Consider the following 12,317-nt stretch of genomic DNA (forward strand, 5'->3'; position numbering starts at 1 on the left):
CACTATCTTAACTTACTCTCACCCAAGCAGATGCAATACGGGCGTAGCGTTTGAGTCCGAAGCCCCAAATGACATGTTCTGAAGAGCCTTCATTCTTATCACAGTTGACTGTTGTATGACAGAAATGTGGTATCTGCCAACTGATGCAACCCTTTAGCTGTGCCCCACCTACGCCAATGTTACTGCGCACGTGGTGATAGGTTAGTCAGATTGTTTGTGGACTTGGATACTGACGTACCCAACACTAACAGTAACTGACTGTAAGTCCCTTTAAATCTTCCAGACGACTCCAAGACATAGCTGTAAAGGTAAGTTCATGTTGCTTTACATGTTCTTTTAGTATATATAGGGTGGTTCTTTAAAATCACCAAATTGACCCGGAAGACAGGCTTGTCTGCTGTTGTGCGCCCGCCCTTACGTCCTAGTGTTTACTATAACGTTAGATACATTCTTGTGGTCTACTCATGTAGCCTGCCATGTAACTTCAGACAAGTTAGCTATCCGTTTGACAAGAAAGCCGTAGAAATGACACAATTTGCGCTCGTGAGAAACACACACTTTTGGTAACGTTGAACTGACATTGTCATTGGAGACAGGCTCAGTAACAAACAGAGACACTGTGTCAGTGTGTGCCTGGTTATACTTGTTGACATTGCGTGACTTTGTAGGTTATCTGCAGCATGACTTGCAAAGTTTTTCTTGCGCTTTTTCAACTGGACATAAGCATGGGACGTTAATGTTACAAATAGTACGTCGTCATGTCAAGAAAATCATCCTCGCATCCAAACATTCCATACTTCATGCTTTTCAGTTTTTACATGATTAGTCTGTACTGTTTCCAGTATCTTATGGTTCTCCAAACTATGTTGCGTTTGGTACGTTATATTTTCTCACTTTGTAATTTCAAGTCATTTATTTCGATGAACGTAATTGTACCTAAGGATCTGAGGTTGTTTTTCTTTGATATTTATTTTCATATAGCACATTGTTCCGTGTCAGGAAACTAGTACCTGTATTGCATCATCTGCCAATTTGCCTCAATTCCATTGCATCACCCAAGGTAGCGCTACTATACAAAATACCTAGTGTTTCTGGGTGTATTTTGTGTTCGACCGGTGGGATCCGGATTTCGTCATTAAAAACAATGACAGTCATTGATCAAACAGTGCACGTTTAAAACTTGCCAGGTCACTGGGCAAAGACGACTTACCTAACTCGTTAGAACATGGTGAATATTTTATGTTTTATTTTATAGGATAAAAAGAAACAAAAAGCAAAATCCTTAATGTGGTGTAAGGTTTTACCGGTATTCAACGAACACATACAAAAGGCTCCTATCTACAAGAAGAATGTCTTTTTCTTCTAATTCAAGGTAAAATATTTATAGAGCTTTACGGGAGTAAATACAACGTGCATTATTTTGTTATTGATATTGTATGCTACGCAGAGAGTCACCGAATGGCCTTGCGCACACCGCAACTCTGTTCACACATAGCACTCTTCACGGCCCTTGAATGTTATGAATGGCCCGCACGTATTTTTGGCCATGGAATACCAGGTATCTGGCCTGCTGAGTCACCCTTGTCCCCTGCACACCATAACTATAAACATACTGACTACTAATACTTGTACCTTTCCGTGACACCTGCCGTGGGAGAAACTCCAAGCGAAATATTTTAAAACAAACGCGTGGCCCGGTTGTTTGTAAGAACGATCTTACTTACTAAGCTTTAGAAAGAAGATGTAGTTGAGTGTTGTGAAAACAATATTTACTTTACGGTGAATGAGAATGTGAAGGGGACAAGGTTCATAGGCAACAAGTGAGCGTTTCGTCCAAAACTATTCCTTCAGTAAAAAACAACACACCCAAGGTTAGGGACAAAGGTACTAACATAATTCCACCAGGGTGCATAATTCCACCACCCTGAAAAGATACGTCCAAACAGATCTCCAACCCAACGTCCCCCAGTATAATGCACTCCTGTATATCTTAACTGTTCATACCTGGGGAGCGCTGCACTAGAGATCTCTCAAACGCACTGTTTTCAAAGTGGCGGATTTATGTAACATGGCGGATTAATGTTTAGACATTTTTGTTAAGCACGGCGAACGTCAGCATTTGTTAGATATTTCAAAACTTGTGAATCGTTGATATCTTGTACAGATGACGGCCGTTGCTACTCTGCTTGCGCTCCTGTTGTGGTGCGGTGCGTCAGTCGGGTTGGAGACAGGACGGTACCACAACACGGCAGAGATGGAGGCGGCGTTACGCGCAGTGGCAGACGCCTGTCCTGACGTCACACGCCTGTACAGTATCGGGACCAGCGAGGAGGGACGGGAACTGTGGGTCCTAGAGATCAGCGACAACCCAGGCGAACACGAACCAGGTAGGACAAATAGACTTGAACAAAGATTTAAGTTACTTCGCAAATTGACAAGTGACCTTGGACTACAAAGAGGTAGCTTCAACCTCCATTTCTTAGTTCCAATTAAAGAAAATCGCCGTTAAGTTCTGGAAACATATGAAAAGGCAGACGTCCCTTTCAAATATGATAAATGATCATGAGTTGGTGTTGTCTTTCTGCATATTCTCTGAAGGAAATGAGAGAGGGAGAGAGAGAGAGGGAGGGAGATAGAGAGAGAGAGAGAGAGAGAGAGAGAGAGAGAGAGAGAGAGAGAGAGAGAGAGAGAGAGAGAGAGAGAGAGAGAGAGAGAGAGAGAGAGAGAGAGAGAGAGAGAGAGAGAGAGAGAGAGAAAGAGAGGGGGGAGCAAGGTGTTCTTAAGTGCAGGGCTTTACGATGTGCCATTGGTACAGTACGCTGTTTATTGTAAGCATGTTGTGAAGGAAAGTTCGTTTTATCTTTGCAGGTGAACCCGAGTTCCGATACACAGGGAACATACATGGGAACGAGGTGGCGGGGCGAGAGCTCCTGCTGTACCTGGCCGACTACCTGTGTTCTCGGTATCACGCACGAGACTCTCGCGTGACCAGACTTGTTGACGAGACTAGGATTCACCTCATACCTTACCTCAACCCAGACGGATTCGAAATGGCTGCTCAATTGGTTAGCAAAACTCCACAGCACATTTTTGGCCTGCAGGTTAATTTGACCTTCGGACCCAGACAAACGGACAGACAGACAGACAGACAGACAGACAAACAAAACACACAGACAGACAGACAGACAGACAGACAAACAAACAAACAGACAAACAGATGATCCCTGGACTGAGACACGTTTCAGATCATTCTAAGTCTAAGTTTTTGGAATACAGAAACAGGCCATATCCGAAATATGGAAAATATAGCCATCTCTCATGTTTGACTCACATATTTGCCATGAATTACACGAAACGTTAAATACAACTAAGTTTGCAACAGATAATCATTAATACTTTGTTCTTATCAAATCTTCCTATTAGGAAGATGATGAGACTACATTGTTCTGAGTTCTACGAAGAGAAACCTCCCTCTGACATGCCATGTTCCATCCCCCCAGGGTCACCAGAGCTACAGGACCAGCTCTGCTCACGGAGACTACGGGCGCTACAACACCAGAGGCCTGAACCTGTACAGGGACTTCCCCGCGTTGGGGAAAGTTCTCTTCACCAACAGATACAACAACCACAAGGTGCAGAACAACCACTTGAGGATACCGGACTCCTATTGGTCACGTCAGGTAATCATGTCTGTTGATAGTTCATATCATAATCATTACTGTACATTGTATCTGAGGTCCCCTTAATGATTGTAACTCAGATAAAACATTTCATTACAAAGACATAGATGTTGACCGGATCAAAAGATGTAAGACATTGGATTGAAACTTGTATAACAGTAGAATAAACCCTACATTAATGAAATAAGCAATACACATGTGGCTTTAGATTAAAAGAGACGTGAAAAGTATTCTATAATTGAATATGTGACCCAAACGAAGTGCCATACGCAGTTTTATGACTTAACTTGTATTTGTATTGATAGAAGGATGTCAACAAACACAGGGTATACAGTATACAGTCCGCAAGTTGAACTGATGCACATATCTTCTTGTTCTCTATTCAGATTGCCAACGAAACGAAAGCTTTCCTGGACTGGGCCGAGTCTTACCCCTTCGTGCTCGGCGCCAACCTGCACGGGGGCAGCCTGGTGGCGGTGTACCCGTTCGACCTGGGACAGAACCCGGCTGATCTCACCTCGTACTCCGCAACGGCAGGTAGGTTCTTTCACCACTGTTCAGCAGTGTTGCCACTTGATTAATACACAGCCACATTTAAGTGTTTTTGTCCTGTCACCTGTATCAAGACAAGAAGATGCCTGCGAACTCGAAGTCAGGAAAACATTGAGTTGTACCTTGTTTGATAAGCGATGACGTATATTTTCCATTCGTCTGTTCTCGTGATCGAACCCTTTCAAAGCGCTGGTATATGAATTGGTATTATATTCCATGACACATGAACATGACGTTTCTATACAGACGATGAGTTGTACCGCCACCTAGCGGGGACGTACGCCAGTGCACACCCCGTCATGGCGACGTGCGGCGCCCAGGTGACCTGTGACACACTCAACACCACCTGCAACGGAGGGATCCAAAATGGCGCCAGCTGGTTTTCGGTGCCAGGATGTGAGTCAACTTTGTTGTTAACAATCAGTACTATCCGTTGATGTGCATACTTGAGGAAAGAAGAGGGAAGGGAACAAACAGTACCTCAGTCATCTCTACAATGACTTCTATTGGCAGACAGTGTATCAGCCGCTGAGGCAGCAAACACTGACAATCTGAATACCATATCAAACAATGGATGACTCTAATCAGCATGGTTCTCGTATTAGTGCTCCTACTCTATATCTATTTTAGTAATTGTTGACTCAACATAAATCAGTTCTAGGTATTTGAGGAGTTAAAGGAAAGTTACACTTCCAAAACTGCCTTTTTTTACCACGTGCTTTCCCTTCAATAAATTTCTTTGGAATGGGTTTAAATTTCTTGTCATTCTGGTCGTAATTTTAAATCTTGTGGTAAGTACAAGTCGAAATGGATTTTGCGTCTCGTTTGTCCAGCGTTGCTAGACTACAGCTACCTGGGTACCAACGCATTGGAGGTGGCGCTGGAGCTGGGGTGTGACAAGTTCCCTGCGCCGGAGGAACTTCCTCAACTGTGGGACGACAACAGGGAACCGCTGCTGGCCTACATGGAACAGGTTAGTGGTCGTTCTCGTTCGAGTTAGAACCAGTATAAAAGATACGTTAAACTTAACATTCATCAATAAACTTGTACGTACGTTATTATTTGTTGTATCCACTTGTTTGCTTGGCTAGATATTACCGATGATGATGTCAGTCACAACTATGAGCGTTACAGATTAAAAGGGGATGTACTGATAAACGTTGTTAAAAAAAAAAAAATCGTATATATTGACTAAGTTATTGACTGCAACGAACGTTCCAAAGTGAAACAAAAGCTGAAAGGGTTTTCTCCAAGAGAAAGTATTTGACATCACAGTGCTCACTCTGCTGCAAAAGTATAGCTTCCCCCAGGCCTTTCTGCGGGGGCAGTATGAATTATTGACCACGAGTGTCAGTCCGCGGGAAGGTTAACATTTCCACCTGCGGTGCCTGCGCCTACTAAGGAAATCCTATGGTGACCAAACTCCCCTGGCAAGTATCCTCCTATAGCTGGCGTAGTTATAATTAGTCTGGTAGAGACTAGCGAAAGTAGGCGATGAGAACATATTTGCCGCGGCTCCATCTTGGTAGTAAAGCTACTCAACCATCTGGAACCTCTTTATAACAAACAGCTCCCTGAACTTAGACATTGCAATCGGTGGTGATGCCACCGGACTATCTTTGCTGAGCAGTGATGCGAATCTTATTTTCTACATCAGGTCCACATCGGCATCAAAGGTTTCGTGCGGAACAACAAGGGCCATGGGATGCCTGGAGCCGCCATCTCCGTGCAGGGGATACAACACGACATCACAACAGGTAAGTCCTGTGTGAATCTGAAGGGGCCTCTGAAGGGGACAGCGGGGAATATTATGGGCCATCTTTTCTATTGTTAAACCGCGTTTTTAAACTCCATCGCAGCAATTGCATTTTACTACAACTTTGACCGTACGTACGAAGAACTGTTCATTGAGAATTGCAGATCTCATCATCAAGAAACACCAGGGCCATGTTCATGGTTGTAGATCAAATGTTAGGACGACTTTTTTTTTTAAATGTAGCTACAATTCTGTTTTCTTTTCTTTTCAACCATGACGTTGTTACCACCAATGACTTGTACACGTGGAAGAATATCATATATAGTATGATAATCGTCGCCATTTATATCTACATTTAGCAAAAGACGGCGACTATTGGAGGCTCCTGATGCCGGGGACGTACAGAGTCACTGCCTACTGGAAAATTTATGAGGATACCAAAACCTGCGAGGTCACCGAGGACGGACCTGCCACAACCTGCGACTTCACCCTCCACACAGATCTCACTCCCGACATGCACTCCTTCCTGAGGAATAACGTTCCGGATGTTGAGGCATCAACATCCGGTGTCGCAATACAGTACCAGCCATGTGCTGGTATAGCCGTATATGCTATTACTTCAATGGTCACAGCACTATACACGATTCTGTGACAATGAATCTTGAATGATTGATATCGCCCCATGGCATGGAAATCTTTCGGTAGATGATCAATTGACTTAGTCTAGATCTGGTAAAATAATTCACTACAAGCTGCAAAAAAAAATATATTTCTTAACTCTTGAGAATTTATTTTTCTTAAAGATTATTTGTTATGCACATTCAATGCAAACTCTCTTGCCGACATAGTCGGAGCGTTCCTTGTAGAAATGCACCCTGCTACATTCATCGCACAAAATAGAACAGAGAAGAATATATACTGTAAGTGTCAATGGTTGCTGCAAGGTACATAAATGTTTGACTAGCACTAGTAGTAATCTAGATCTATTTCTTTGAAATATGCAGAAAAATAACGCAAGGCCTAGGCAGTAGGCATCTACTATTTTAAGACTTAATTGTTGTACATCTTGCTTTAATAATTAGCTTAGCATAGTTTTCTTCGGACTGCTAGCTAATAATACGATTTGCGTTTGTATTGTGGCTGTTTATATGTTTTGCTTATGATCAAAGCAGAGCAGCTCTTGAAATGGCTAGAGAGGTTTTGGAATAAAGAATTCTAAATGAATACATGCAACTGACGCTAATTTCTAATGAAGGTCTTAAAGTATTTGCACACACAAATTCAGTTGTCTATGTTCCTTAGCGCCTTTCCTTTATTTCCCCTTTGTTTTATTTGTACCGGGCACTTGTGTTGTATCTAACCCATGCGCAGCTGCTGATAATCTCAGATATGAGGCTAAGCAGTAAAGAAGAAGAAAAAGTATCAAGATTCTCTATCAATTGCAAGTAGACCCAGCGTGCGTCTTGGCCCATGGTAGTGGAGAAAAACGTTAACGTAATTAGATTGCGCTTACTCAGCTAGGCCTATTACTGAGAAACTACATACTGTCATATGTATCGTCTAAAGAGCTCCCAAATTCAACTTAAGATCTTAATTGTCAGAATTTTCTATTTTTCCGCATTCCCCGCCGGATTGTAGTGTGCTGTTACCGCAAAAATCTAACATAAACGTCAATGTTACAGTGGACCAAAAAAAAAAAAAAGATTTGGGAATGTCCGATAGAAACGCCCCAAAAGACGTCCAAAACAAGCCGGAGACTCTGCTTGGAGAGTACCCCGGGCCCGGGGCCCTGCACATCAGCAGGTTGATTACAAAACACCACATGATCCTACCCTCCAAGCAAAGGTTGGGCTCTGGCTGCATTTTTACACATCATCTGAAAGCTTTAATACAATCGGTAACTGTTACCATATAATATATAGATTATATGTATATAATATAATATACTAGCAGGCTCGTCACTGAAGCGTCGGCAAAAACGTCATCTCCTTCCAAGTCATTTTAAAGGGAGGGGCGCGGCACACCAAAGGTATACGGGTAAAAGTACGTAAAGCAAGTCGGTTTGCAAGAATGACCAGTCACACTGTGATAGCACTCAACAAGAAAAGCTATGGACTTAACTTTATATTAACTGAGTTGTCTTTATGTCGCCAACCCTGGTGACAAAAAGAAAACGGGACAAAATAGAAAGCCCGACAAAAACGGAAAGTGACATGATTCTTGATTTGGATCGTATCTATTGACAAAAGTATATTTAACTGTGGTCAGACTAAAAGTAGTTTGGAAGTTTTCTTCTGTCAGTTGACTAGTTAGTGTGTTGTGTGTGCAGCTCAATGCTGAATCGCCAGGCGTCTAAAGGTCTAACGGGTCAACAACAACAGCACCAAAACACGCCAGCAAAATGCAGTCCACCCCGGAAAAACCCGTAGACCTCTGCAAACTGTCTGCTGCCAATGCCTCCAAAATGTCCCACTTGTCTCGGGACAAGTTCTACTATGCCCTGAAGACCGGGGACCTTCAAGCGGTGAAACTGCTGGTCAAATTCGGGGAGAGTGTGGACGCCAAACTCGACATGAAGTTCAAGAATGTTCTACAGGAGGAGCAGTTGACGTTTGAAGAGTACATCGAAAGGGCTGTGGAACGAGGTAATAGTGAGTCATATGATTAGCACTGAACGTAAGTTGTAGGTGCACAGCTTTTCTTGTTAAAATGCTGTCACAGTGTGAGCTGTCAGACTGGTTTTACGTACGTGCAAGGTTACCCGTTTGCTTTTGGTGTACCGCCCCCCTCCCACGCCTAAATTTGGAAGGCGAGGGCGTTTTTGCCGACGCCTCCGTAACGAGCCTGTTAGCATATAACATGGCCCAGATGGTACCGATGGTATTTGAGCTTTCAGATAAATATGTAAGAATGTACTGTAGTATTTCTTAAAAAGAGATACAGAAAATATACAGTTTTGTAAATAGCTTTTAGCTGAATAGTCAGTACTCTGGACATTAACTCACCTGTATTGATAACGTTACCTAGGTGATTTTTTTTAGTTTCGTTGTTGTCAAATGTTTCTGGAATGCTGTATTTTTATTTCTGTTTAATTGCATTGTTGCCATTACATTACTCATCATTAATGACATTAGATCAAATTTGTAATTTGTAAAATGTAGAGACTTCTAGCTTTCCATTGAAATAATTCTTTAACTTGCCAATCTTGTTAAGGTACTATCTTATTCATCCACAGTTTGTGTAATTACAACGGCATCTAAATTTTGTATTTGAATGTCATATTTTTACAGCAATACTAGCAAAAGCTCCTTCCTCAACTCCTTTAGAAATCAGTTTAGCTGCTTACACTGACAGAAGTGAATGCAAGACTATGATAGACTCCTTATAGCTAACCTGGTGGCAATTTTGTCAGTTTTGTCGGCACTTTGGCTGGCAGTTTTGTCGGCACTTTGGCTGGCAGTTTTGTCGGCAGTTTGGCCAGCAGTGTAAACGGCAGTTTCGGTGGCAGTTTGGATGCCAGCGTAATTAACGGGAGTTTGGGGGGCAGTTTGGATGGCAGTGTAATTAATGGGAGTTTGGTGGGCAGTTTGGATGGCAGTGTAATTAATGGGAGTTTGGGGGGCAGTTTGGATGGCAGTGTAATTAATGGGAGTTTGGGGGGCAGTTTGGATGGCAGTGTAATTAACGGGAGTTTGGGGGGCAGTTTGGATGGCAGTGTAAATGGCAGTTTGGATGGCAGCGTAAACCGCAGTTTGGGCGGCAGTGTGGGTGTGGGCATCACACAACCAAACCAGTCCTGAGCGGTGGACTTCGGGTAACCGGGGTCCACGCTGAATTTCTCATCGTTGATACGCCAATACTGGCTGCCCTGTAGAACGGAAGAAATCCAATTAGGTTGAGGTTACTATCATACATGAGCAAGTTTTTGTTTAATGAGACTACGATAATGATAAGTTTATTGCAAATAATCCTGCCCGAAGGCTAATTGCAAATAACATATATACATAAAAGAACAGGGTACAAAATAGGTGTAAAAGCGGCTAAACTAGATTATACAAACGTAATTGTCTATAACTAGTGAAGGGTTTGACTTCTCTTTTGTAAGCAATGGAAGACGTAATGTCCCACCTTTTCTATAATTTGTGGGCGCCGCGTTTTAGGTAGTTAAAAGAAGATGATAGCCTTTCCTTTGTCTGTTAGCTTAGAGAAATTCGGATGGATTTTAGTGGTCTGAATAGACAACTCATTTCGTGCATTATCATGAAATGAACAGTTTGAAATAAAATGTATAGTATAATGCTGTTCAGTTCCAGGCTCTACCTTCACAGAACAGCCTGAGATCGCTGCCATTCAAGTCGTCTGCAAATACTGTATGCGGCGAAACTCTGGCCGGGAACGCTGATTTTTCCCTTTGGATGTGGAGCTCTGACAGAAGGGACCAGTCAGTGTGCCCGTTCAGAATCTGTCCACATTCGTCGTATTTCCAAACGACTTGAATGGCAGCAATATCAGACTGTTCCGTGAAGGTAGAGCCTGGAACTAAGCAGCATTATACTATACATTTTATTTCAAACTGTTCATTTCATGATAATGCACAAAATGAGTTGTCTATTTAGGCTAGTCATTAGCAAAGGAATGAGGTCCAGGATTATTTGAGTGTATGTCTGACCTTGAAGAAGTATGTCTTGCTGTCAATCCACCGTGTAACTGCATCAACACCGTCAGCGGGAACACCTTTCCACACGGACAGGTCACGTGGGTAGCCCCTGGCCACACCCCTTCCAACGGTATAACGGTAGTACTGGTCATCTACGCAAATACAAGAAATGTCATTATTATCATTAATGTTAAATCTAAAGTAGGTTACTTAATCACAACTATCAAATTTATTTTCCCTTTTATAATTGTAATGTATAGAAAGAAGAATAAAGAAAAAAAAACAGTTTGTAAACCGCTACATGAATAACATGATATTATTGTATTTCAACTGAAAACAATGACAATTTGACTGAGCTTTCTGATGATTCTTTGAACTTATGGACCAGACAATGGGTGTTCGACTCTATATTTGAGGTTAGGAATTTGATACAAAAAAAGTAATCTGTAATTCCAGTTCACATCTTGACTTGAACTTATCAACTTATGAGATTTAAAATGAAACAAGGAAGGCAATAAAATGTATTGCCATGGCGACGATTGATCATGAATGTTTATTGTGAGTGGTGTACACCAGTCTTCTGTGGGTCAGAGAGTCAAGACAGCGGCTTATGATCTGTCTGTACTGTGAACCACCTTCTGTATATATATATAGTATCTGAATTGGCTCTATCACAAAGACAATCCCATAGCTTTTCTTTCAGTAACTGTTGTTGACCAGTGCTCAAAGATTTGGTCCCTCAATTGTGTGCTGTTCTTACACAAACTCTTTTAGGGCACCACCTTAATTTTAAGCCAATTTTTGGCCTTGATGGTTGTCACAGATACCCAGACAATCTATAAGCAAGTAGATTCCTTCTAGCTGTGTGACCTTAGGCTAGCTGATCTATTTTGCTTGGATGGAGGTCTGTCTTATCTTAATTGCCCTGGGCCTGACAGTCTATGCAGAGGCCCCATGGGATGTCTAGATGGTAATTACGCATGCAAGGAACATTCCACATATACATTCGTGGAATTATCGGAATATTTGTCAACCAGCCACATAATATGCTGTTTGGCGGGTTCCTGAAACGCCCCCAAAAAGTAAAACCTAATCTGAACAGACATTTCAGAAAGGATGTTCACCTTTGGTAAAGTAGAGCCTGCCGTCCCCGGACCAGATGAAGGCACTGTCTATGTCGTTGGGAAGGTTTCTCCAAACGGCACTGATGGCACGAGGGTAGCCGGGGTCCACCTGGGTGTTGGTGTAGCGCCAGAACTGGTCACCCTGTGGGGTGTGGACACATCCAAGCAGCACAGGAGTTAGACACATGATGAACCTTATTAGCCAAGAATACCAGCTACATTGGCGACAGTCCCTGTGGTGTAGTGGTCTGCGCTTCTGTCACTTACCACATCTGGTTCAAATTATTTGGACCAGAAGGCCTGGGTTCAAGACCCGGGTAGGACACCTCTGGACAAGAGGCGCATTGAGTCATACCAAAGACATTAAAAAAATGGTACATACTTATGAAACAGTATGGAAGTTAAACACACTCCACTGCCAGTGGACTAGCCCCCTGCTGCAGTGATTTCACCACAGTGTGGCCCAGGGCTATGAAACGGGGATGGGCACCACCCTATACACCTTATGGTGTGGGAGGATTTTTAACTAACCAGCTACATTACGTTAC

General features: G+C 42.6%; 3 protein-coding genes across 4 annotated transcripts in view; 2 read left to right on the forward strand and 1 right to left on the reverse strand.

Moving 5' to 3' along the window:
* On the forward strand, positions 1–7,212 carry LOC136428720 (carboxypeptidase D-like). The gene is made up of 9 exons (XM_066418439.1): positions 1–308; positions 2,165–2,387; positions 2,869–3,065; positions 3,501–3,680; positions 4,067–4,217; positions 4,479–4,628; positions 5,066–5,205; positions 5,890–5,989; positions 6,348–7,212. The coding sequence occupies exons 2-9, from the start codon at positions 2,165–2,167 to the stop codon at positions 6,638–6,640; spliced, it is 1,434 nt and encodes a 477-aa protein (XP_066274536.1). The 5' UTR covers positions 1–308; the 3' UTR covers positions 6,641–7,212.
* The window catches only part of LOC136428724 (matrix metalloproteinase-14-like), a 6,048-nt gene continuing 486 nt past the window's right edge, over positions 6,756–12,317 (reverse strand). The window contains exons 2-4 of the mRNA XM_066418443.1: positions 11,770–11,911; positions 10,658–10,797; positions 6,756–9,856 (exon numbers count right to left, since the gene is read on the reverse strand). Of these exons, the coding sequence (XP_066274540.1) occupies positions 9,377–9,856; positions 10,658–10,797; positions 11,770–11,911 (762 nt within the window). The 3' untranslated portion in view covers positions 6,756–9,376. The remainder of the gene's footprint in view (positions 9,857–10,657; positions 10,798–11,769; positions 11,912–12,317) is intronic.
* The window catches only part of LOC136428722 (ankyrin repeat and SOCS box protein 4-like), a 26,964-nt gene continuing 22,949 nt past the window's right edge, over positions 8,303–12,317 (forward strand). The window contains exon 1 of one of the 2 annotated variants that reach the window (XM_066418440.1): positions 8,303–8,633. In XM_066418440.1, coding sequence (XP_066274537.1) covers positions 8,390–8,633 — 244 coding nt within the window. In that variant the 5' untranslated portion in view covers positions 8,303–8,389. The remainder of the gene's footprint in view (positions 8,634–12,317) is intronic. The other variant, XM_066418441.1, reaches the window with a different exon arrangement.

The sequence above is a fragment of the Branchiostoma lanceolatum genome, chromosome 2, assembly GCF_035083965.1.
Source record: "Branchiostoma lanceolatum isolate klBraLanc5 chromosome 2, klBraLanc5.hap2, whole genome shotgun sequence".
Lineage (NCBI taxonomy): Eukaryota > Metazoa > Chordata > Leptocardii > Amphioxiformes > Branchiostomatidae > Branchiostoma > Branchiostoma lanceolatum.